The sequence below is a fragment of the Haemaphysalis longicornis genome, unplaced genomic scaffold (genome assembly GCF_048455015.1).
Source record: "Haemaphysalis longicornis isolate Haplotype H1 unplaced genomic scaffold, Haemaphysalis longicornis Haplotype H1 scaffold_8, whole genome shotgun sequence".
NCBI lineage: Eukaryota > Metazoa > Arthropoda > Arachnida > Ixodida > Ixodidae > Haemaphysalis > Haemaphysalis longicornis.
In genome coordinates, this window is record NW_027526445.1 from 139,963,827 (window position 1) to 139,990,185 (window position 26,359).

A 26,359-nucleotide genomic window follows, 5' to 3' on the forward strand; every position below is an offset into this window, starting at 1 on the left:
AAGAATAACGCGTTGAGCCCGTTGGCCCAATTGCGGCGGCACGGGACCGTTCAAAGGTTGTCTCCACCCTGTACAGCGGTGTTGTTTTGTTCCCGCGTTTCTTTACGTTCCGTAACCTAGATGGCGCCACCATACCGTGGCAAGCGTTTGGTTTGTTTTTGCCCGCATTTAAACCTGGCTTGTTTTTGTTCTGGGAGAAAATATTCGTTCCCTGAAACAGTGCTCGCTCGACAAATGGGGTCACGTAAGACACCGTTGCTTGCGTCAATCGGCCAGTGTCGTCTGAGACAACCCCAAGCTCCGTAGTGCTGTACAGCTGAACCAAGCTTGCTGTGCGCAGTACGAACAGCAGAACGCATCAGTAGTTCTATGTTTACATGTGCTTTCGTAACTTCCACTGTTTGTCCCATCATTCTTATTGCTTTGTAAAGAATGTGCCCTAAATTTAAGCGCAAATCGCTCGTTCGTCTAGTTTGTAAGCTCTACCTAATTTGCGTCTGCTTCTGCCAGCCTCCGCCAATCGCAGAGCTTAGCTCATGTGAAGACATAGGTTCTGTTGCGGGAAATGAGCTGGTGGGTCGCATGACCATTCCCGTTTTTCCTAATTATGTAGCTTATTTGAGCGAAGTTTGCGTTAAAAGTGGTGTCAGTATGATTCTAACGAGACAATCTTTTGAATGAACCAAACTTGTGTTTTCTCTTCATGGCTCCTTTTCATAACCGAATTATCTGCAAACAAGCTGAGTAAAGTTTAGGAATTCCTGCCAGTTCTGTTAGAGGGACTTTAGGTGCAGCTGGAGGAGAAGCAGTATGTTTTCATTGTAGAAGCGGTTTCAAGGAAGTTACAACCTCCACTGCAGTCACATAATTACCATGATCTCATTGGGGCTTTTCAAGCACATGACCACTCTGTTTTCCTCTACGCTGTCGTACTTGCATATTTATGCCGCCTTCAGCAATGGACCTGCCATCAGCCGTGCTCATGGTCAAAATTTGATATATAAACTGTCAACTTCCCAATTGTCTACTGTTCTTTGGTGAAATTTTGGACAAAATTCACTGTGCACTGCTGAATTTTTATCAGAGACTTTCGCAAAGCACGACTAGTTAATGTGTCCTAACATGCAAAAAACTGCAAACTGTATGTTACCGTTATGGAGGAAGCAAGTTTGTATGTACACTGTGAACACAATGTATGCTGTGAAATTTGAAATAATGAATAAATTTTTTTAAGAACACTGACTTCTTTTTTTCAGCGATCACCTTTTTTTTTTTTTTATGATGGTCCCCTTGGCCTAAAATCTTTTCTTAGCTCAAATATGCTGACGTCAAACAAATCCCCCCTGGTGTTCACAAATGTTTCGGATAATTCATGAATATTTTTTTTCAAACACACCAGCATGAACAAATTTTTAATACTGCACTTTCGCACCTCCAGCTCTAGCCTTTCTACTACGCCAGCCCCAGACATGCTCCAGTAAGCTCTTTATTGGAGAAAAATTCGAGAAAAAAAAGCTAACGTGGTACAGCATTCTATTTTTTGATTGTTCCGCAGTATGGGCGCCCTTGAACTCCATTGCCAATAGGTCTGCCTCTTTGCACTCATCATTTTTCAAACCCTGTCCTCCACTTTCTCGTGCAATGTACAGCCATACAGCCACGACCAAAAGTTCATAGACCAGGAAAATGGCAATTTTAGGTATTTCTCTTCCGGTAGCAGGTGGACACACTGCCGTGTGGATGCGAGATGTTACTGAAGTAACGAAAAATTACTGAAGTTACTGAATGCTTAAGTTACTAAAGTAAGTTACTGACTGCCATGCAACAGAGAAATAACCCAAAATTGCTGCTTTCGTGGTCCGTAAACTTTCGCTCTTGGGTGTACGTTAGGTGCCATTTGGTGCCACCGGGTACATCAGAGAGACCTAAGCTATGATTTGCAGACACCAGGACATGCAAGCTCACTGGACACACACACGGATTAGGCTGTTTAAATTATACAAAATTTATTTATCATACACTATGTACAGGAAGTCCTCCTTCCACATAGCGGGAAGAGGGAACAGCATTATAATACATGTTTACAACAAAGAAAATATCCTTGCATAATTTAAATAAGCTAGAAATCACTGTTGCTAAGCGTGGAACAATGTCCAATGCCTCTTTTCACTGGTTTAGGGAAACAAAAAAACATTGCAAGAAAACAGGTGCACAGAAAAGGGGATGGGGAGAGAGAAAGGAAAGCTTTTGTACAACAAAAACAACCAACAGAGACGGCAGAACAGAAACGAATTGCAAACGCGTCCACTGGGCCTCCAAGCTACTACCTCTGGACACCCGACAAGGCTTTTGGAAACACGGACAACTTTGGTTTCTTCTTGGGCTGTGCACTGCCACCTCTGAACCTCAGACTCCTGCGCCTCTTAAGCATGATCTCCTTCATATCCAGGAGCTCCAACCGACGCAGCACGACGACGCAGTCCTTCGAAACGGCTTGTGGCTTCTCAGGCGCGCCAACGCTAGCCGGCTGGCTTTGTACCGAAGTTTGCTCCACTACACTCGACGTTAGGCGCCTCCGCTTGTCCACAATGGGAGCCTCCGATACGGCAGCCAGTGCTCGCTTCCGCAGAAACCTCCTGGTCACTGTGCCTTCCGGCTTTGCCAGCGGCTTGGGCAATGGCTTGGACAACGGCTTGGACAACGGCTCAGCCACGCAGGCGTTGCTGCTGCCGCCGAGTGCCACGGCGGGCAATCTTTGGTCAGACGCTTCAGCACAATTGGTCAGCATGCGGCGGCAACGGCCCCTCTGACTACCGACCGCCAGTGTCGCATTGTTGCTCAGCCAGGACCGCACGTCGACTCCTCTTCCGTGGCTCTTTGGTATAAACTGTAGTCCGTCGAGCAGCGTCGACAGTAGCTGCCCATTGACTTCAGGCCCGATTACAAGCTTGCTACTCGACTGCGGCGACGAGATGACTAGTGAGCTTTCGCTGGTGGCTTCCACGAGCAGCGTGCAACGAGAGAGGCACGCAAGCTCCTTCGACCGCTGACGGTTCGGGACAAGTTCGGTCAGCTGGTTCCAGAAATGCACCGGGGTCTGGGGAAGCTGCCCATGGCTGTTCTGCTGGCCGGACAGGAACCTAGACAAGGCGGTAAACAGCGTGCGCTCGAAATTCCGACAGCGCCGTTCCTCAAGGCATCCCACTGCCCCCTCATCCACCAGGGTGAGAGCCGACATAGCAGTAGTAGTTGTAGTAACAGTAGTAGGCTCAATTAAATGCTGCCCATTGCGGGGAGTGGGAGCGCTGGGGTTGACTAGGTTGGGCAGGAGCCCAGTCAACAGGGAGGACAGCGCATCCACAATCACAGTACTCGGAGGAAGACTAAAGCTGCCGCAGGGCAGGAGTCCGGAAAGACGCCGCGCTGGTAGGCACATGGACGCGGCAGGGCGAGGAGCCAGGCAGCTGCGAAAGGGATGAGGCAAAAGTAAGCTGCTGCACTTCATGCAGAGAGGGCAACGTACTTGTCTAACACAGCTTTCATACATTCAGCCTTATCCTGTCCTGCTCAAGCTAGATTTGAAGAACACTACTACGGTATTCTGAAGTCCAAGCCCACCACTCCTCCTGTCTGCCACAATTTTGTAAAAAGCTTGCTTCAACAGTTTTCAGATGTAACCAGCTGAATTTGAACTCACTGTTATAGACAAGTGTGTTGTGCACTGCACATTAACGTTTTCAATGGACAAGAAGCTGGGCTTATGTAAGATAACCTTCACAATGACACTGACACATAGGGTCTTTAGAACACCAAGAGCAGGGTGTTGAAGGTACAGACAAGATTCTTGTGCCTCCATCCCAAATGAAAGGGCATCACTCGAAACACATTGAACACAAACGGTTTTCCTCACAGGGCCCTAGAACATTTGGAAGCAAAATGTTTAGATTCACTAGCCTTATGTATGCTGTCAAAAAAAATGCTGGAAACCAAGACAGTGAGTGGGCCAACATGCTTTTCTTTGTATGCGACATAAAACAGGTATTCGAAAACTCGTCCCCAGCTAAAGCAACAATAAAATTCAGTCTTCCCCGTTCCTTTATGCGGTTTTTGAATCGCGCATTAATACCAATAAAGCAGTTTGTATATGATTATGTTCAGACACTACTTGGCACCCCGTTTCAGATTTCAGGAAGCTTGGTGCTAAATTAGCATTATAGCCAAGACTTTATTCAGAAATTCCTTTTGGTTACCCACTATATAAAACACTGCATTTTACCAAAGCCGAAAAACGTGGACTCAACAAGAATAGGTTGTCTGTCCCTTTAAAAGGAGAATGCGAGATGAACGAAACCTTCAGAACTAAGGTACAAATGTCTGTTGTCCTTTGGTTTTGCGATCAACGTGAAACCGTTACTAAGGTACAAATGTCTGTTGTCCTTTGGTTTTGCGATCAACGTGAAACCGTTACTTTCGGCATGCATTACTGGCATTGGATGTGATCCATGCTGAAGCTTTGCGTGATATCTGTCATCTACCCCAGCCACCTAGCCTCAAGACAGTCCACAACTACTACAAGGAACTGCGTGTTATGGCCACTCAAGCTATCTGCGAATCCTTTGCAAAAGCGAGCAACTATTTTCAAACATGATGACATCGATGTTATGTTTCGATGGGACCTTAAGGTTGCAACCCTCGGCAAGTTCCGGTCTGGGTGCCTGATTGATTAATTGCAGGGTTTAACGCATGCTATGCAGGCGATCAGGCGCGCCGTAGTGGGGAGCTCTGGATTAATTTTGACCTTCTCAGGATCTTTAACGTGCACCGAAATCGCGTACACACGGACGTTTTTGCTTTTCGCCTCCATCAGAAAAGTAGCCACCCCGGGCCTGGACTCGAACCCGCGTACGTACTCTTGCTCAGCAGCACAAGGTCTGGGTGCCTACTTGTGAACTTTTCAGACTATATTACCACCAACTCTCACGTTTTTAACCCTTTGAGGGTCACGGCCGTACATGCACGGCATCGGCAAACACTTTCAAAATGGTCAAGGATGTACATGTACGGCATTGTTTGTATCTTTAAAAAGCGCGCCTTTTTCGCCAACTTCTCTTGCTTGGCATGTGCTGCCACACTTCGGAAATACGCCAAATTTTTTTCTTGCGGTGATGGCTCTTCTTTTTATTTTTTTATGCTTTACTTCAGCGGCACTCCGGCTATCGCTTGCGCATCTGCTAACGAGGGGGCGCGCTGGGTATCGCCCACCAGGCGCCTCTTGATTCTTGTGCCTGCCACAGACCAAGGTCACCTGCGAAACTGATGAGGCGCTTTTTTCCTTTTTTTTTGTATTTTATGGGTGGTGCGCCGTCTATCGCTCCCGCATCCGGCCCCGCGCAGCCGCACGCGCACAGCGGCTGGTTTCGGTATCGTCCTCCGGGCGCTTCCCACTTTTTGCGCCCGCGAAACTGATGTCTATCTGATTTTGATTCGCTCAAAAGGTGCCGGCTTGTTACTCTCTCAGTTTTATATAGGATTTCGTTGCCTTACGCTTGAATAAACCACATATATGTAACAACACAAACGTTTTTTTGTCACTTTATGGTCACCCTAAAAAAATTACGATAATTTTTTATCGAAATAGATTCATCCGAAGAATTTAAATCAGCATTAAAATTAAATCGACCCTGGGGGATCACATTTGGCAAAAAAATTTGACCCTCAAAGGGTTAATTCACAATTTGGGCAAAATAGAAAGACACTTTATATTGCATTTTCTTTTTTAAATCGGTGCTTCTGTTCGTATTCTAAGTCTGTGTGCCCTATTTTACCCAGTTCAGGTTCTTTACAGTAAAATTTTACACAAATATTCGTTATGACATGTAGAGTAATTACACACCCTGTTCTTCTAAATATACCTAACACAATAAGACAAAACTATAAAAATAGTGGCAAACTACCTTCCGTTTCTTCCTGCTGAAAATAATAGTGAATAATTTTTCTCGGGTCGATCTGCTCACTTCTCAGTTCGTAAGTAACCATCTAGGCTACCTCTGAAACCCTAACCGCCTTTCACTCAGCAAAAAAAAAAAGAGTTCGCAAAAATGGCATTTTTCCGCATGTCATGCAGTGTAAAAATTCCGACAGAGCAATTATCAGAAAACTAACTGCATAAACGATACGAGGTGCAGAATATTTCAGGAGAGTGCAAGCTTCAGACCCGTTACATTATTATTAAAAGTTTTCTCAAGGAGCGCTTCTCCCCAAAAACAAGTGATGCTCTTTCGCTACACTTCAATCAACGAGCAGGTTAACCTTAACTAAACTAAACTAAACTAAATTGCATCACACATGGGTTATCTACAAACACAAGGTTAAATATCCTGCAAACTTCTCAATCTGCTTCTTCGATATACAGTCAAACCTCGATGTTATTAATAACAAGGTCGGCAAAATTCATAGCTTACTTCGTTACATTGAAATTTGCGGTTAAAATGAAGTGTTCACCGCGTGAAGCGCTTCCTGCAAACGAAAACGCGGCGCACATACATGGCTGGCGCACTGTTTCTGTTGGGGCTTAAGGGGGGACACTGGTCTTAAAACAGCCTCTCTTAATTTTCTAGTGAACTTTGTAAAACTTGTCAGTCTTGCTGCTTTTCTCTCACTGATTTCAGATATGCCATTATTTTCTCAGTAGGTCAATCAGTTCCCAAGATAATTAGCACTAATTAGCCATTTTTAGTCAAGCAATAGACAAAACAGTGTTGGTCATAAAACTGTAATCTTTATATTTTCCAATACTATGAACCCTGGTGAGTGCAATAATCGAAGCAGTTTTTTGATGCATCGCTTGTAACTAATTTTACAGCTCATTAAACTTTGGTAGCACCAGTGGCAAGGAGCCATTTTGAGTGCCCATTTCAAACACCATCGAGGTTTGACTGTACAGCATCCAGGCAGTCAGCTGGCTGCCCGACCAAGAAACCACCCGCTGGTGCTGAGGGACCACCCAGAGCCAGATATCACATAGAGCTACCCGAGAACAACAAATTACCCATTCTCGCTACCCGGCATCCCAAAAGTATCAAAGAAGCCTAAATGTTGTCAGAAATGCGCAGAAACGGAGCAAAGTATAAAACCCACCTCATCCTATCTCGCCTGAACAGCGGTCCGGCGGGAAAGCATCCCCCCGGTCTCCGTGGCAGGAACCTCCTGCAAATGCTGACTTGAGGTGGCAGTATTACGGAGACTGGTTGCCTCCGAGGCCCCAGCAAATCCCTCAGCTTCAGACCGCACTTCAGCCTCTTCAGCGTCCGCTTCCTCATCATGGCGTAGCTGAAGTGCTCGCCGAGGACAGCCAGCGCGTCGGAGTCAACGTACAGTTCCTCAGCCAGTGGCTCCTCCTTGACCTCCACAAGGCGTACCTGCTGCAGCACTGCACTCGTGGTCGACACTCCCCACTCCGGCAACCTGATCGGGAATTCTTCGGTCGCCAAAGGCGCAGCCGGCGTCCGGCGCCGTAAAAAGAACCGATCGACGAGGGCTTCAAGGGCGAGGACACGCGTCAGCTGGCCGGAGGCCAAGCCACTGGTCAGCTTCTTTAGCAGCCCAATGACCTTCAGGAGCACATCGCGCTTGGAGACGAGCGCATCCTCCACCAATTGTCGGCTCTCCCCACTCGCAGCCTCGAGAGTGCAGAAAAAGCTGCCCAGGTTGGTGATGTAGTCGTCAATGATGTCGTGCACCGTGGCCTTGCCCTTCATTGTGTCGATGATGCTGAGCGTCGTAAACAGGTCAATTTCGGCGACCGTCGTCCTGTACATGTTCTCACTCGCTTTCGGGCTCACCATGGTGGCGGTCTCGCTGATCCTTGCAACGCCCAGCTCTTCGCTGGAAGAACTGTGCACTTCAGGCCTAGCGGAGGCTACACCGACTGGGCTCAGCAACTCCTTGCGTAAAGGTCTCGGAGAAATGCACGGCTGGTCCAACCGGTCGATCCGCATGCTCGGAGAAAACCGGTCCTCCAAAACAACGCTGCTTTTGGCCGGTGAATGGGCAGTGGGAGGTGACGGGCTGCCCTTCTGTGGACTGGCCGGACAAACGGTCAAAGAAGCCGGGACATGAACACCACCCTTGCGGTCGGTCTTCGATGTCCTAAATGCATCCTGGAGCCTGTGGGGCGGCAGGTGACCAAGGGGCGGAAAGCCATCGGCCATCCGTGCACCAGAGCTGCGCTGCATCACTGGCTTCCCGCAAAGTTCTTGATGCTCGCTGCCAACGTTCAGCTGCCGAGGCACGTTTAGATGTGCACTGGGGTGTGGAATGTGCGACACGTGGTTTGATTGCGTGCGGACTTTCGTTGAGGAACTACACGTGACAATACTGACAGACAAGGACTGTGGGGGAACTCGTGAAGAAACTTTGTGCTCGTTTCGTGCGGCTGCCTGTGGTCTGGTGTCCTTTGGCCGTCCAATGGAAATGTGCCTGTTGGCCGCAATCTTCTGGAGGGCGGCTTCCGCGGGGAGCCGTTCCCGTGCTGCGCCAATGTCGACCGGCCGCCAGAAGCCCTTCTGGTTGCCAACCCTCACGTCTGCGGTCCTCACCAAACTGGCCACACTGTAGGGACTTGCCGTGTTTGCGTTTGTTCCTCGGGAGTCAAACGATGCCACTGGAGACCGCACGGGACTTGGTGATCCCCGCACCCGCTCGTTTTCAATTCTCGTCAATTCCGCCTTTTCTTTCCGACAGCCAGCGGTGTCATTAGGCACTTTTAACATGGGCAGGTTTGCGAGGGCCAAGAGGCGCTGTGCCATTTGGGCGTTCACCATGCTGACATCACTAACTCTAGAAAAATCGCGTGCAACAGAGCTGCCCACAACGCCCTTGGTGGTTGAGACGTTGAACAAGCTGCCCAACTCATGCACTGGAACCTTCACGTCACTTCCAAAAGGCGGCTTGGGGGATGACTGCGGCCGTGAATGCGGGACAGGGGAATGAGAGACATTTCGCACGGCGTTCTTACTGGCCGGCGGCTCGGTTTTCAAAGCCACAGAACTTTCCCCCGAAACGCTCGTCGCATTTGATGCCGGACTCGCTCGAGGGGATGGTCTCTGAGAGGCTTTCGCATCCCCACTGGGCTCTTTGCGGAGGCAAGGCAGCCCGCGTGATGTCTGCCGGCTCTCCATCATGCTTTCCTGAACAAGCACGATGTTTCGCACACTCTCTGACATTTCCCTTCCCACACACGGCGGTGTTCGGCTAACCTGCTGTCGCTGCTCCACCAGATTGTGCGCAGAACTCGCAGCTTCACGCTGGTTGCCCTTTGCCTCCGGTGTGGGCGATTTCCTTGGAGGTTCTGCTACTGGGAATTCCAGCCTGAACACGCCCGTCTCGTTGATCCGCGGCAGGATCTCCGGCCCTACGGTGACAGTCGGCGAAATGCTGCTTGAGATCTGTGTTTGCGGAAACTTTAACGCTTGTTCCAAAGGCCTCGCATCAACAGTGGTGACATTAAGAAGCGCTTTTACTCCGCTCGTTGCACGTAAGGATGAAGTGTGAATCGAGCTTTGCGCTTGTTCTGAGGCCTGCACCTCGGTAACTGAGGCAACCACGACGGGAGCTTTTGCATTACAGGCCGGGGTCGACGACGGTGCCTGTACGAAGTTTTGCGCCTCAGCAACTGCCGTAGTATTCATGGATGTGACGGTTGCTTTGCTGCCTGTGCTAGGTGGCGTTTCAGTGGAAGAGTTCTTGTCCGCCGAAGTGGTGCCTGCCCTGCCCAGTACAGGTGCTGTCTTGTTCTTGCACAAGTTAGGAGGGCTTCGCAAGCTCCGCCCGCCTTTCTGAACACTTCCCTCCACATGGGAATCCTTTTGCCTTGCAATATCTTCCACCGCTGTATTCCTCGACGCGGTATCTTGTTGTTTCTCAGGCACTTTAGTTGAATTGTGAAATGCTGCTTTCTCTGCCACCCGGTGCGTTGTTCTCGACTGCAATGCCATCCCATCCTTTGGAGGAGGCCCTTCCCCCCTTGTGACCATTTTACTTTGATTTACTGGTGCTGGGGACGTGTTTTGCGACCCCTCCAATGAGCTCTTTTGGACTCCTTCTGGCAGTTTTGCCGCAGAAGATTCCTCACACTGCATGGGAACCGCATCGGTTTCCTTCATTGATAGATTTAGGGCTTCCTTGAAGAATTTACTTTTTTCTGAGTCTTTCTCTGGTGACTCGCTTGCTGCAGCCGCACAGGTACGTCCAGAGGTGTCCTGACCGGAAAGCGCTGACCGGTGGTCCGTCTCGCGGAGCCGCTTGTTCCGAGCATGGGTGACCGTAAGCGGTACACTACTTGCGGCATTAGGAATGTACCGCGGTATGACGAGCTCCGGCGATTTCTTCGGATGCTCTGGCTCCTGTCTGTTCTTTCCTCGCGGACTATGACAGCTGCCATGAGGTTTTGGCACCCCATCTGAACCTTGTTCCTTGTCGATGACAAGACCAGGAGGCACAGACATGACCTCTGCTGCCTCTGAAGAACCCTGACTGCGCGGAGGAGGTGCACCTACAGACTTCTCCTGTTGAGCATCAGCCGGCGTTCCCGGCTTCGCGATCTTAACAGGATTCGTCCGCTTGCGACCCCTCCGCTGCGTTGCTTTCACCGGAAGAGGAGGTTCCTTCGTGACCACAGAAGAGGCCGGTTTCTGAGGAGGATTTTCTCCGACCTTCCTGGCTTTCCCCTCGGGCGGGCTCATCTGGCCCTGCTGCTGCTTCGCCGCCTCCTCTTCGTGGGTGCGCACCCACTTGCTCTGCTCGTTGACCCAGTCTTCGACAGACTTGCGCTTGCTCTTGCGCAAGTCCTTCTTGGTCCCGTGGTGAATGTGCCGGGGGCTCCCAATCTCACCGAGCTCCCTGTTTGTGCTCGACGCAGTGTCCTGATTCTGGCCCACCTTGTGGTGCCCCGTCTTCTCCTTCTGGTCGGCCACTGGGGGGGTGGGGTCTGTGACGACGTCCTCGCAGAAACCGGAGTCGTGCAGCGTCTCGGAGACGACGGCCGGCCGCAGCTGCTTCTCCACCTTCAGGTTGCACTTCTCGTCGCGAGTCACTCGCAGCGTGATCTTCTCTTGCCCCTGGGTCGGAGGGGCCCTGGACGCCGACGTGCTGCCTGAGGGGCTCAGAAGAGGCTCCTGCGTCGCTGCCTGTCCCTTCTCCGCGCTCAGCTCCTCCAGCCGCGTCGCAATCGTCTTCACCCTCCGCCTACTCGAGCGGCGACCCGTCGAGTCCTCGGCGTCCGACTTCTCTTCGGAGAGGTCCCCTTGGCTTTTGGAACGGCACCTATACGCGGGTTCTTTCGGCAGATCGGTCGATGATGCCGCTTCAGCCTGCTGCTGGGCCGGTGGAGGAGGGGGAGGAATGGGCTTTATTTTGAGGCTCGTGATCACGGGTATCGGCGGCGGCGGTGGCTTGGGCTCACTCTGAGCCAGCATGTGCGCTCGCTCGATCTCCTCGTTGAGGCTGTTCACCGTCGCGAGCTTGGGACGACCCCGCTTGCGCGGAGACAGGTGGAAGAGCGACGGGTGCGACTTGCTCATGGTAAGGTAGGTCTGAACGACTGGCAGCGGTGGGGTCGCGACCCTTGCCGGAGGGGTCTTCGAGATGGGCGGGTCGGTCTTCCCCAGGTCGCCTTGGCTGCCGCTCCTCTGGAGTCGCTTGTCTGTAGAGTCTTCGCTATGACTCCTGCCGGATATTCGGTTCGCCCTTAGCGTCACGGAGAGACCGCCGGTATCCTTATGGTCTTTCTCCGTCTGGCTGGCGTCCTTCACCTGGGCAGCCGCTGCCGCTTTCAAGGCATTCAGTTTCGCTTCCGCCTTGTGTGCGGCGCGGCTTATGCAGGTCTGCACGTTCTTCGTCTCGGGCGCTTCGTCCTCGACAGCCTTCCGAATATCCAGAACAAAGTCCAACGGCTTTGTCGGGGCCTTATCATCTTCCGGCAAGGCGACACATAAACTATCATCAGAGCTGTCCTTCTTTGTAGCTGCTTGTTCCGGGACTGGACTCCTTTCCTCCGTCGCACAGTTGGCCAAAGCTTGCGAGATCCCTTTGTCAAGGCCGTTGAGTGGGCGTGTGACCTTTGTAGAAGGCGGCTGTCTCAGGACAAAACCTGCTGTCCGCGCACTTGAACCACCTTCGACTCTGACACTGGCTTTCACTGATACAGTAGCCGTGGAGTCTTCTACACTAGTGGCCTCGTCATCCATCAGCGACGGAGCGTTCGGGTCTTCACATAGCGTCGTTTCCCCGCCGCTCCCACTCGCACACCCAACGTCTCTCGGTAAGCCCGGAGGTAGCACTTTCACCGGTATACACAATGCAGGCTTGTCCGAGGCGCGCTGATCTTTGGGATGGTTTGGAGCCGTCGTCGTTACCGGCTTGCTCGCCAGGGAAATGGCGACATCTCTTGCTTCTGGGGCGTCATCTGTCCTCGCTTCACCGACTTCTTCAGCTTTCGGGAGAGGCCTCTTTGAGGTCGTTGGCAATGAACAGGGTTTGTTCGGGGCCCCGCTAATGTCAGGTACTTGTTCGGCAAACTTGCTTTCTGTGGTTGTTGCGCCCGAAACCACTGTGGATGCGGGTGCAGCGTCAGTTTTGCTTTGTACTTTTGCCTCTACGATGCTCGCACTATCTACGCTGGCTTTGTCTTCGGGCAACTTTCCCGCCGCTTCCAGCTTGGGTGGTTTCGTCGTGCCAAGCTCACTTGTCTCCTCCTCCTCCTCCTTCACCTTCTCCTCCTCCTTGCACCCCCTGCTTTCCTGCATGACGCTCGCACTGCAAAAACGGGGAAAGAAAGACGATTTTTCAGCACAAAATCAGCACACGCATTGATGAAAACCGGTGGCACAGAACTCAAACATCCACGTGTAAACCAACTCTCACAATCGTCGTCAGAATGCCTTCATCCCAAAAACCAGTTACCTGCCAGTTCATTTGAAACGTTAGAAGCTAATGCAGCTCAAAGATGAAGTAACCCAGCAAGGTCAGCCACCAATCAATCCAGTCTGAACTTACACATGTGCACTGGACATGTGCCACTGTCAAGACCACGTCTCGAGTTCCTTTTTGAACAAGACGAACATCCTGGTGTGTTCTATAGCTGTGCGGTCACAACCAAAATCGGGGCATTTAGGGGTACTCTAAACAAATAAATAAATAGGCAGTTTGAAACATGAGGGGGCACACACACCACGACGTTTGTTTTTTCGGTGCCCCGCATTATGGAACGTTCCGTACTATGGAATGGGTTGCACTTTAGAGGCACTTCAACGACCCACATTGTGGAACGTCTCTTTTTGGAATTGGTTGCACTTCAAAGGCACACTCTTAAATTCTCGGCACAAACAAACAAGCAAGGATGAGAGGGAGAGCAAGTCACACCGACACCGTGCGTCTTGCTCTCCTTCTTGTCCTTGTTTGTTTCTTGTATGTACTGTCAATTCAAGAATACAAAACACCAACTCGCCCAAACATCAACGCTGACTTCAAAGGCGCATGCAGCCTCGAGTTTTTCTTTGCCAATGTGAAAAATAAACGAAACTTTGGCCGTATAAGCCTCACTCTACTTCATAACTGAATACATACAACGCCTCCACAAGCTAAAGTGTGCACACTGCACCTCACTTTTACACCCCACCCCTGCTTCAAACCCTCACATACTGAGAGAGACCGCTCACCTCTGGCTCAACGTAGCCGCGCTCTTTGCACTGATGCTGGACTCGACGCCGGATGCGGCGGGTCCTATGCCCTGTTGCGCCGGACTCTGCTCCAAATCAGAGGCCGAAGTCCTCCCCACCATCACCACGGAGGCGACTGCGGCCGCAGGCTTTGGAGTGTTCTCTGTCACCCGGTAGAACAGCTGCAGCGGCATATCCTGCTCCGACACAATCGAAGAGGAGGGGGAGGGGGAAAGAGTTTATTGAGAGAGGGAAAGTGGGGAGGGAGGACAGCTACGCAAGTTCAACTACGGCGGTCTCGCAAGCAAAGTGCCATAAATGAAAGCAAAGTCTCTATCTTGTTTGTTGTCAGGGTCATTCATTCCTCTAAGGTGGTCACACCTTGCGGAAGATGTCTGCCGGATTTCCCTGCCACCATCAAATAGTAGAAGTGAATAGTAGTGAATTTGAGTACAGTCGAATCCCGCTACAACGAAATTGACGGGACGTGCAAAAAATTTCGTTGAAGCGAAAATTTGTTGAGGCGAAATCTGCCCCACAACGCATGAAAGGGCAAGAAAAATGACCCCGGATATTTCCGCATCATTGGCAGCATAATGGAATGTTTAGAAAAAGCAGTGACGCGCAGTAACACCGTGTTTATTCAGATAACAAACATACCAATGGTTACCTGTTTTTTTAATAGCACGCAAAGAGCGCGATACTGAGGAGGACGGGAGAGGTGAAGAAATGAAGAAATGCAGGCGCAAAGTGTATTGCTGTACAACAAGGTGTTTCCACTGCGCTGATTACTTGCAGATAGCTGCTAGGAGGTTGGAAGCCCCCCTCTCGCTTGTGGCAGGAACAGCGCCGTTATCTTATCCTCTGACTAGGCACGGCAGCAACTGACCTTGGCGGGCAAGCCGCGCACTCTAGCATTTAAAGCGACCGCACGCTCGCTACTAAGATAGGATGATGCTTGATCAAGATTAAACACTACAACATTATTTTTGCTTTTGACTTTGAAGAATTTAAGGAAAACTGCAAGGTCAACTGCTCACAACCCATACATGACGGCGCTGCGCCAGCAGCAGAGCACATTCGCGCAATTTCAACTGGATATGGATCGGCTATAGCTCCGGCTTGGCGAACCGGTGCTGTGCCTCGCGCAGAGATAGCCAGCCACATCGTTATCACCAGCAAACAATGGCGTCCACCTATGAGTTTGTTTTTGTTTTGGGTGGCAGTGTGGGCGCACCGTGCATGTTTTCGGTGAAACTAAGCGTCCTGAATGTATAAAAAGTTACAGATAGCTGGCGCTATGCTTATTTTATTGTAAATTAATTGTTCAAACCCAGCCCAAGTCACCGAAAATTTCGTTGAAGCGAAAGCAAGCCAGACAAATGGTTCGTTGTGGCGAGTACTTCGTTGCATTGACTTCTATGGCTAGCTGACGGGGAATTGGAAATATTTCATTGAAGCGGAAATTTCACTAAAGCGGACTTCGTTGTAGCGGGTTTAGACTGTAGTAGTGAATCGTGGTGCGATGAGAATCAAGTCAGCAAAATGCGCCGAGGGTGAAGGAACACGCGGGCATTCCTTCATGCGTGGGCAGCCACATTGGCACAAATGCGCAGAAACGTGTCATAGCACGGAAATGTGGTGGTTATTTTTAGGGCAGCAGCACTGTTTTCCCGCCTTGGTTGATTTCGCACGACCTCGGCCACTTACTGGCCCGATTTTTGTTATGCATCCCGTATTTCCCAGTTTACAACTCATGTGCACGAAGGCAGTTTACAACTCATGTGCACGAAGGTTGATGCCTTTTATTAAGGGGGTACACTAGTTTTGAGTATCGAAAATTTCCCAAAAATATCCATTTTCTATATTAATTATGTGCAGTCTGCAGCCTTCAAAGAATGTAACTGCAAAACATTATAGCTGTACCATAAGTATTTAAAAAGCTGTTGCCCTTTCAAGTTGCCTAAATAACCATTTCCACATTCCGTATTTACTCGAATCTAACGCGCACCTTTTTTCCGGGAAAATAGGTCCCAAAATCGCATGCACATTGAAGTCGAGTACGACTCAAAACTGCGGCGCCGTATGGCCGTACCACCATCGACGTTTCAAGATGGCCACTTGACTACTGAACACGCAGCCAGCACTTAGTAGCCGGCACATCTTTGCCTTCGTTGTCTGCGTAGTCTTTTTTTTTTTGCGATCCTCTGTTCTTTCCGCCATGGAATTTCCCATTGCGGAGACACGGCAGGTTCACCATGATGCTGCGTTTAAGAAGAAAGTAATCTTGTGCACGGAAAGCGACGAAAATCGGGCCGCGTCACGTGCGCCTGGCGCAAGCAGAAAGAGAAAATTTTCGCAAGCAAGGGGTCATGGAAAGGGTTCAGAGACGATATCCCCAAATAGAGGACCTGCTGGCGGAGTACGTGCAGCAGCAGCGAGCGGCTCAGAGACCCGTAACAACAGAGCTGCTGAAGATTCGAGCAATGCAGTCGGTGTTGCAGCAAGGAATAACGCGGAGGGATTTCAGGGCCAGCAGGTGCTGGATAAAAAATTTCATGACGAAAAAAAGGTTTCTCACTTCGCCGGCGGACAGGCATATGCCAGAAGTTGCTGGTGAAGTTTGAGGAAAAACTGGATGCATTTCAGCGATACGTCTTGAATTTGCGCCGTAAGAACAACTACAACTACGTGCTCGAGCAAATCAGCAACGTGGATGAAACACCGGTATACTTCGACATGCGCACCAACATAACGATGGACAAGAAGGGCGCCAAGCGAGTTCGTGTGCTGTCATCTGGCCACAAAAAAAAACGGGAGTGACGGCAATGCTTTGCTACACTGCGGACGGGCACAAACTTCCTGTGTTCCCTTCGTTTGTGTCGCGTTTTTTAAAATGTTGTGCTTTTTGAAGGTTTTGACATACAAACTCCCCCTTTACCTCATATTTAAACGCAAGTTGCTCCCGAAAAAAAAATCGTGTTCCCCAATGGCGTGATTGTGTGTGCAAAGAAGGGGTGGATGACGACGGACTTGGTGGCCGATTGGATCGACCCCGTGTGGCGGAAGCGACCTGGCACAAGCTTGGGCCTGCGCGCGATGCTTGTTCTGGACGTGTTCAGGCGTCACCTCGATGAGCGCATCAAGGACAAGCTCGCCGCTTGCAACCCTGACCTTGTTGTGATTCCTGATGGCATGACCTCGCAACTGCAGCCACTGGACGTTCCACTAGACAAACCGGTCAAAGACCGGATTTGGGTGCTCTACACAGAGTGGCTGTTGGTGACGTCCATGAACTGGCGCCTAGCAACCGAATTAAGCGTGCTTCTCTGCATGACTTCGCCGGATGGGCGAAGGATGCATGGTGCACAATTCCGCCTACCATGGTGGGCAAGATGTTTAAGAAGTGCGGAATTTCCAATGCTATGGACGGCACCAAAGACGACATGCTTTGGGCTATCGAGAGCGAGAAGGAGTCGTCCGACAGTGACGATGAGTGATAACATGCCGCCGGTGCAGCCCTTTGGCGCTGCCCCAGACCGTCGTCACGGTGACTGTCTTGCCGGCAATAACTAGCAAATTTCATTTCGTGCCACCTTTAAAATAGAACATGCTTTTTCAAGTGAGAAAAAGTTGAATTTCTCTATTATATAATCAAAGGTTAGTGCACATTACAATCGAGAACATAGCATTTTTTTTTTCTTCAGACCGCGAAAAACGGGTGCGCGTTACAACCGAGGGCGCGTTAGATTCGAGTAAATACGGCATGTTTCCAAACTTCATGCCTTGTTTTCTCAGGACCAACTTTTTTTCTACGAGGTCAACTGTCAGGTACAATATCTTGGGATGTACTCATGAGATTTGTATCATTCTTGCTGCATTAGAAAGCTCATGAACTGAATAGTGCAATAAAACGACAAAAATACAGAATATCTTTTTGCTAGCACAATTTTTTACGCAGTTCATTTTATGAAAACTTTAGTAATCGATGACCTGGCATTTAATGGATTTACAGCATTTGCAGAAACAAACGCCCGGCGCATGATACAGTCCCTCAGGGACTTTGTTTCTGCCTAGGACCTTTGGCTTACCTGAGCGAAGCACCTACAAAGATGCTCTTGAAAAAGATGTGCGCCAGCTTCGCGTGAAGCAAAAAAAGCCCACCGACTATGGCATCTTTTCTGCAAATAAGTAGTAGTACGTCCTTGCCTGCATGCGAATAAAATGTTTTGATCTCTGTTTGTGTCTTCTTTAGCACAACCCACTTATAACATGTATCAGTTATAACAATGGGATTTCCTTGAAACTTGAATATTGTTATAAGCGGACTACACCGTATATGCGAAAATCACTTTCAAGGATACCCTCAACTGGAGACTCAAGTGAAGGAGGAATTCAGAATATGGGGGTCACTTTTTGATGTTCAGCACATTTGCTACCAGCAGGCGGCTGTACGGAACTACAAGAGAATACACGTCCGCCACAACAACTTCTACAGAAGATTCGAAATTAGAAACCTACCGAGACGCAGATTGTAGTTTTATCCATCCAGATCTCGCTCTCAAGGAAGCAATCACTAGAAACTAAGTTCCGTCTGAAGTTCCTTTTCCTTTCGCAATCATCAAATGCCAGGTCGCCACGTGTGGCACAGCATTGCCAGCCCCAACTCACCCGCTTCCACGTGTAGATGTAGGCCACGTCCATGAGGGTGTACTTGCTCCAGAGCACGTCGTCCATGTACAATATGTCCACCTGCAAGGACAAGATGAGGCGGTCAGTGACATCATAGAGGAACTGCCAAAATGTAACTGGGCAGTCGCCACTGTTTCTGATTTTTTTTTAATGTCTTAATTACTTGATTGAAGTTTGCGATAAAATTGGTGCAATTGTTATTAGGACAAAAGAGCCTTTTTAATGAATGAAGCTTTTATTTCATCTTCATGACCCCTTTAAAAGTAACTCCTGGCTTACACCCCTGGTTTCCAAGGTGACACAAATGCACATCACGCTGACATTATCGACAGAAAGCTCGTCAGAAAGCTAACTAGCAGGCAATACGTAATAACATTTATCACATTTCCCAATTCAATTAAAATTGCTACAATTATCCAGAAGGCCAGCTTTTGATGGCTAAAAAATTTTTTGTCTTGAGAACTCTGCAGTCATCACGCCTTTAGGAATTGCAAACAATACCTTAAAAGGGGTGTGTATAAGGGCACCAAGTTTTTAAGTTTCACAACTAGTATACATTACAGGGTATATAAAGTAACTGCATGCCCATCAGAAACCATGAACATTTAATCTCAGTAGCAAATGAAACAAACGGACGTTAAGAAAATTCTCCCAGAAAGCCAATTTCATCCCGACAGTGAGAGCCAACAGGAAAGCAATGCCAGCCCATGCAACTTTGGTAACCCACGTGGATAGGCCTCCTAAAGCAGCTGCAGTTAGCCCCCCTTTTGGAGTGCAGCACTTAAGCGTCCGCTGCTGTGGTTTGGCATCCTCGCTGGTCTGATAACTGAGCGAACGAAGGAAACACTGAATACAGAAGGAAAACGGAAAAGGAACGTGTGGTAGAAGTGTGAGAAGGAGGGCGGTATGCCAAGCCCACATGGGCATGCTGGGTGGTGGCGCTGCGCCGCGTTGCGAGATAACGCCATAGCAGTGCTTGTCGTTGTGCGCTCGTCGATGACACGTTCACTTCCTGAGACGCAGAGTGCACTGCCAATGCAGAGACTTACTTATCATCGCTGACATTTGCGCAGGAGGTTCAAAAACGATTTTCAACATGCTCAGCGGCGGCGATGCGCTGTGTGATAACAGCAGAGGGACGCGCACCGCCGTGCGTCCGCTGATCACGCGATCACTTCCCGAGATGCAGCAGCTATGCGCTTTGACCGAGAAGACTGCAGTTTGCACTGCGCACAAATTTCCCGTTACGGAGTACAGTAATCATCAGACATTTTTCTTCCTTTTCGCTCCGCCATTAGCAGTAAGGGGTAGCTCCACATGTACTTTCCGTCCACCTCGACCCTTTGCTGTGGTCTAATCCAGCTATGCTGAAGTGAAGGCTGCTGCTCCTGTTCCGCGTCAAAATTGCGGGCTATGGACAGCTTCGCAGAGTTGATCATTTCACGCGTAATTTGCAAGAAATTAATAAAGTGGGAAAGCATGATGCATTTTCTGTACAGTGAAAGGTTCTGCTCGCATTCTGGCTGCGTACACACCACCACCTGCCCGCAAGACGCAGCAAACCTACGGGGGTAGCCGCAGATACAGCTTGTCACTGCTAGCCGAAATGGCAATCATGGCGAAACCAAAGTTGAACACACGTGAAATGGGGGCAGCAGCGCAGACAAAGCTTCGGCTAAGGATCGTCATCCACGCTACCAGTGAAAGAAACGGTCCAAGCCACTAACGACAGCAGACTGCATCTCCTACACAAGTGAGGCTCGTCTGCTGAAAATTTTGCACAAAACACTTCGATGAGCCCAAATAGCCGCAGCACAGGAAGGAATTGACAAGCGAACAGTCGTACCTTGTACCGGCTACTGATGCTGTACTTCATTCGTAGAAATTTCTGGAGCAGTCCAATCGTCACAGCAGCAGGACAGTTGAGGTACCGCTGGGCGGGCGAGACGAGACAATTGGGGACACACAGTTACCAGAGCTGGTCACAACAACAACAAGGAGGCCAGTTTGGTGCACAGTTCTGTTATATCACCATATTTGACACTTCCTACTTCCATCGTGGCATTATGGGACCACTGAACAGAAGAGAGCAAGCTTCTGTCAAAAATACATTAACTACGCATGAAGGAAATCTTCTACAGGTATAGTTACCGGTGAGCTCCCAATTTTTTCTTAACAAAGTTTCGTAGCATAGCAAAGCTTTTACCATGGTATGCTGTTTGATTCTCATATGGTTACTCAAACAATTTTTTTTTCACAATTATGTTTGCATCCGGCGTTGTATCAAAGCAGTACGTAGTTGAATTTCAGCAACTATTTTAGCGCCTACGGTGTGAGTTTTGTGGGCAATCCATTGGCCGTGTGCAAACACATAGAACACTGAGGCATAAGAGCAAAATCGTCATGACGAAGAGAGCAGATGGGAAGGACAATGGGTAGCGAACACCTCCCCGCAAAACATGCGTCAATTTGTGACGGCACGACGGTGCTGGTTTGGGCCTCTTGGTAGAACATGACAAAGAATTGAAGTGCTGGGACAACGAGACAAGCGAGTCGACACACACAAGGCGCTAACTGTGACGGCAATGCTGCATGGGCAAATACGATACAGGTTAGTTATAACAGGATAACTTGTATGCCAGCACAACAAACCTGACAACGACGTACAATTCTCTCCCAACAAATTGCTCGGTTTCGTTGGTCACAGAAGCATGTTTCCTTCAATTTTTGAAAAAAATAATATTCACTTACAAAGAGAAAAGTAATCAATTCCTGGTTATTTTCCCACCTTGTACATTCTCCCCCTTTCCCTGGTTTCTCCAACTTGACCAACCACACCGCTACCCTTTCCCACATGTTGCTTGCAAGTGGCGAGTGCAAAAAGGGCTCACCAGCCTTGCCTTCACACAGTCGCGTTCCATACTGCCAACAAGAATTCCCATCTCTCAATGCAGAAAATCCCTATATTTAGCCCTTCCCCCGCTGGTTTCTCAACAAATCTCTGCACGTTTCCCTGAACACTTTTTGTGCAGCTCAGTGATGTCTTAGATAGATTCCTGTTCTGCTTATGGCGTCAGGCAGCGCCACCTGAAGCTCCCTCACCTTGAACACCTGGGCAGTGCTGGTCCCGGCTGTGGCTGCCTCCGCCTCTGTCTTCACAGCAACACTGGGAGAGGAGAAAGGGAGGCACAGAGTGATTACCACAGCCACGGCTCCGACTACCGCCATCAGAACTTCGCAAGAACTGCGAGCGAGACAGAACAAACACTTCGTGTGCCTTGGCTGCAGGTCCAAATTCAAATATACCAACAACGAAGAAAGAAGAAGAAAACAGGCCGTGTGGCCACATGGCAGATGGTAAGATTCCCAGGATTGATCTGGACGTCCGGGGGGCACATCCATCAACATTCTGCACTGTCATGACCATCATCACCGTAAGTCCCACTGCATGCCCCTCCCATAGATTTTGAACTAGTCCTGCAGGGTGTAGGAACAAAATTTTTTTTGTTCCAGTTTCTGTTTCATTCTATAACCAAACGTTCCGTTCTGGTTGAGCTCCAAAACGAAAAAAAAAAAATGGTTTGTAACAACTCATAATTATTTGTGTTAGTGCACAAAAAACTTGAGGTTCGTAAAATTTTGTTAAAAAACATTGAGAATTATGAAATTAAGGTAAGAAAATTAAGTGGTGCCTATTATTTCGAGCAAAAAATATTTCTTAAATATATTTCAACTGCATACACACAAAAATCAGAGGACGCATAAGCTCTCCTTGCAGTGCGCCTCTCGATGGCGCAGCTGCAAATGACAAGAGAAACTGTGGAGGCTGCGGAAATCGCAAGGCTAGGCGAAGACTGTGTCAGCACTCCACCCATAGCCCTGTCCACAAAGGAACTTGATTATCGAGCGAAAAGACACAACATAGCTAGCCATCTCAATGCACACACGCGCGCTTAGTGCAAGGGGAGTGGTAATCATTTTGGGTTTTGTTTTGCATCTCACCTTTTCGGCACAGTTGATATAGACAACTTATCGGGTCGAATGTTTTCAGCGCTTGTCCTGTGTGCCTCTGCTTTAAGTCTTTGTTTCTGTTGCGCTGTATTGTTAAGATGAATCACCAACTCGCCCAATACTTCTTCAACATTCTGCACTGTCACTCTGCTTATTATCCGGCCCCCAGAAATACATGCCGGCACTGCAGCCCTCAACCTGGCCACCAAAATTTCATTGAGACGCTGTCGTAGATGAAAAATCCTCAAGTGCCACTTGTTTTGTGGAGCCCCATATTGGGGTGAAGTGTACAAATGTTAGATGCAAACACTTCAAGCCTCCAGGAAACCAGCATGCTGCGCGCCTACGCCAGATTCTTGAGTACTCCACCTTGGTCTGGGACCCGAACACTAAAACTCCTACGAGTGAATTTGAGGCAATTAAAAATCCGACTGTGCGCTTCGTAACTAACTCTTTAAGTTGTGATATTACCATTACAAGTTTAAAAAGCTCTGTCTCATGAAACACTCTAAAACTCTGGCACACCTTTTCTCTGTGTTTAATCTGAAAACCGATTTTTTTAGCGCAGGTAGCAACGGATCAACACGAGTACTTTCAGCCCCCCACGTATACATCCAGATGAAGAGATAACAGCACCAAAATTGGTCAATATTCATGACGCACATCCACATTCCAAGCGCCACTTTCTAGAAAGTATAAAAGATAAAATGCCCTGCCCAGCACTATTCTTTTCTGCCTCTTATGAAATGCTTTCGGCTGCCCTCACAGCACTTGCATACAAGCTCAAAATGACTTGCAGCTGCTTTCACTGAGTGTGCGGCTGTAATCTGCTGTTTTCGGTGCTAATTGTGTAAGCTGCTTTTCATGCCAACCATTGCATTTTTATTGTTATGCCGTGTTTCAGAATATTTCAGAACACCCCCCACAACAATAAATAAGGCTGCAACGTCTGCATCGTAGCCAGATATGCGCGCCGATCCCATGGGGAGCTTAGCACTGATAATCGAGACGGATGGAGGAGAGCTAGCCTTACAAAGGAAAGAACGCGCCAGTGAGACAAGATGCAATTTTATAGCAGCAACCGACAGCCATATCGAACTTTGCTCCATGGACGTTTATAATTCGTTTTTGTCCCGGCCAGAAATATCTTCCTTTAGTTTTTCAGTCCCAGGTCTCGTTTCACTCTTACACCCTGCGCTCCTGTCCTGAACCACCTGACCCCATTCTGTACCACATGCACGACTTCTCGCATTTTGACATGCACTTAGTCACCTCGGAGATCAATTAAGCCTACGGCCCTATTAACCTTTTTGGCCCTGGCGTCCTTCCCATATTTAGGACAATAACCAAAAGTCTTCTAGCAATTTCAGAACAACACCAACACAGCTAGTGTTCTGGGAAACAGTTCTTCAAGGATGCCCCTTTCGATAGATGTCACCAATGTTCATTTTCGCTAAAGCTTAATGCTAGGAAGAAGACATTGCCGTGAAGACCAAACAGACACCAGGGTGACCCCAAGGACCGAGGTCATAGTTTGATGGCACGGCTGCAAATCTCAAAATACTTGCACTACCAGCTTTGTTTCTTTAACGTGTGCTCAGTGCATTCCAGTATTTAGGAAAACAAGCAAAAGAGTGTTTTCTGCGGTAATATGAAGTTTTAACTGCGTAATTAGATGTAACGCTTCTCTCCTTGAAAGCTCTCTCCCTCACTGTCACACCACCTTTCCTGTGAAGGCATTTTCTAATGCGTTAAAAAGTCATCCGTCAGCACAGACCGCAAAAAGACCACCAAAACTGAGTTCAACACGATCAGGTGCAACAAGAGACCTCTCTGATCAAATCTCAGATCACCTGGCACTGTCGTTGTGGCCCAAACCATTACCACCAACAGCTTGCTTGCCCACAGCTGCGCGACACTTGAGCATGGCGCCTAAGGGGGGACGTGGCTTTCAAAATCAACTTTTTTATTTCTGAGTGGATTTTGATGAAAATTGGCACAGCAACTGGAAATGCTTCTGTGGTAACACCATAAAAATTTCAAGGTAATATTTTGATAACTTTTTCATTTATTAAATTTTCTTTCTGTTCCGCTTGTACCAAGCTTGAGCGACTTATAAAACATGACAGAAAACTTGTTCGGAGTGCTTTGCATTCCCAAATGAATGGACGAGGTCGTGACAGTTTTAGAATTTTTTTTTTACAACGCAATGTTTTTTAGTTTTCATTTTTTTAGAGGTTAATGAGCAACAGGCATGTCGACTGCGAACGACTATTTGAATTAAAAAATCACAAAAAATAAATCTGGAAAACCAAGAGTGTCACGACCTGAACTGTTCATCAAGGAATGTAATGCAAGAAACGGAATCAAAATAGACCCAGCGGTCACAAAGAAATCCCTGGTACAAGCGTCACAGGTGGCAAAAAAAACTGTTTTGAGAAAACGGCTTCCGAAGTTGCAACATAGGTTTCACTTATCAAAAGTTGTCACGGTTGTAGCCTTTCATGTCCTTTTGAACATGGGGCTTCTGGAAGGCCTTGCCTTGAAATTGGAGTGCCTTTTACAGCCTTTCTTTTTCCCCAAAACATCATTTTCAGCTCCTCTGTGAACAGTACATAGCCCAGTTAGCAGACCAAACGGAGGGGGAGATGGCTTTCAATGGGCTTTCAATGAAAAGTAGGTTAGCTGGTTGGCAGTATCGCACTGCACTACTTCCATTTGCAGTGTTGTCCCCATGGCAAAAAGTGAAGCGTTTTTTTTTACTTAAATTTGAAAATTTCTGGCTTCTTTTATGTTTTATTACTTTGCCTGGCGCAGCAATTCAGTACTCATACGTGCAGGTGTTTATTGCCAAAAGTTTGCATACCATAAGGGTGCAAATGAGCTACTTTGAAGCTTGGTATAATACTGCGCATAACTCCAACTTTGATGGAAGGGTTTTTTTTTCACTACTTTTGATGGCATCAAACATTTCTCGCAGCACAGTCAGTATGCCCTAAGCCATGATTATATGCATTGGTGTCAATCATTTCCCTACAGAAATCACTGTTAAATACTGCGACAGTAAGGCAAATTTTTAACGCAGAGAACATATTTTTATTCCTATATTCCTAAATCAAACCTGTTTGCATGATTATTAGAAGCGCACGAGAAACGTTGCGCAAGAAAGGCGATATGGCTCGCGCGCATCGCACGCTTACCGCGACATATCGTACTTTGATTATCCCTGATATAGCTTGTCAGGTCGCTTTTAAGATTAAATCTAACGTCGCAGGCATTAATTACAACTACTGGCGTTCAATTGTAACCGGTTGCGCAGACATGTGATGCTGCAATGCGCGTCGGCTATGCCGTGCGCGCCGCAGCGTTTGACGCGTCGACCGTTTCTTTCCCAAGGCTAGCGAGCCCACAATCAAATCACAGTAATAACTAAGCGTGTAAACATCGCAAATCCGACTAAAAGATCACTTCACGAACCGCTATCGCAAGCGCGCACACCGCGTCACCCTCCGGGGTCTGGCGACGGTAGAGTCACGCGCCCCGCGAAGCGTTCGATGACCTCCGCCTTTCGAGCCACACAACTTCCCGTAATCTGGCTCGTGATCTCAGGCATTCCTATTGCGATAACGTCTGTGATGAATACCACCGATTGAATAGAAACTTGGCCGAGCGAAGCACCGAAAATGAACTCAAACCGCACGCTACGCAGTTCTGGCGGCCGCCATCTTGCATTGCGCCGTGACACCCAATCAGGAGGGCCGTCTTGGCGCGGCCCGACCGGAGGACGAGTAGCGCTTCAGCATCTATTTCTAGCTTCGTTTGTGCGTCATTTCTTTTCTGCTGTTCGTGCGTTTGTGAATGAACGAAGATAAAAGAGACGAGGGGAACCGGAAAGATGAACGCTCGGCCTATCTAACGATATCAAAATGGCCGCGCCCGGT

The 26,359-nt window shown here is 48.6% G+C and overlaps 1 protein-coding gene across 1 annotated transcript in view; it reads right to left on the minus strand.

Annotated features, from left to right (window-relative positions):
* Nucleotides 1-1,981: 1,981 nt before the first annotated feature.
* LOC144149281 (uncharacterized) overlaps nucleotides 1,982-26,359 on the minus strand; it is a 45,387-nt gene continuing 21,009 nt past the window's right edge. The window contains exons 7-12 of the mRNA XM_077680833.1: nucleotides 21,510-21,573; nucleotides 20,254-20,340; nucleotides 18,387-18,467; nucleotides 13,716-13,912; nucleotides 7,138-12,813; nucleotides 1,982-3,464 (exon numbers count right to left, since the gene is read on the minus strand). Coding sequence (XP_077536959.1) covers nucleotides 2,324-3,464; nucleotides 7,138-12,813; nucleotides 13,716-13,912; nucleotides 18,387-18,467; nucleotides 20,254-20,340; nucleotides 21,510-21,573 — 7,246 coding nt within the window. The 3' untranslated portion in view covers nucleotides 1,982-2,323. The remainder of the gene's footprint in view (nucleotides 3,465-7,137; nucleotides 12,814-13,715; nucleotides 13,913-18,386; nucleotides 18,468-20,253; nucleotides 20,341-21,509; nucleotides 21,574-26,359) is intronic.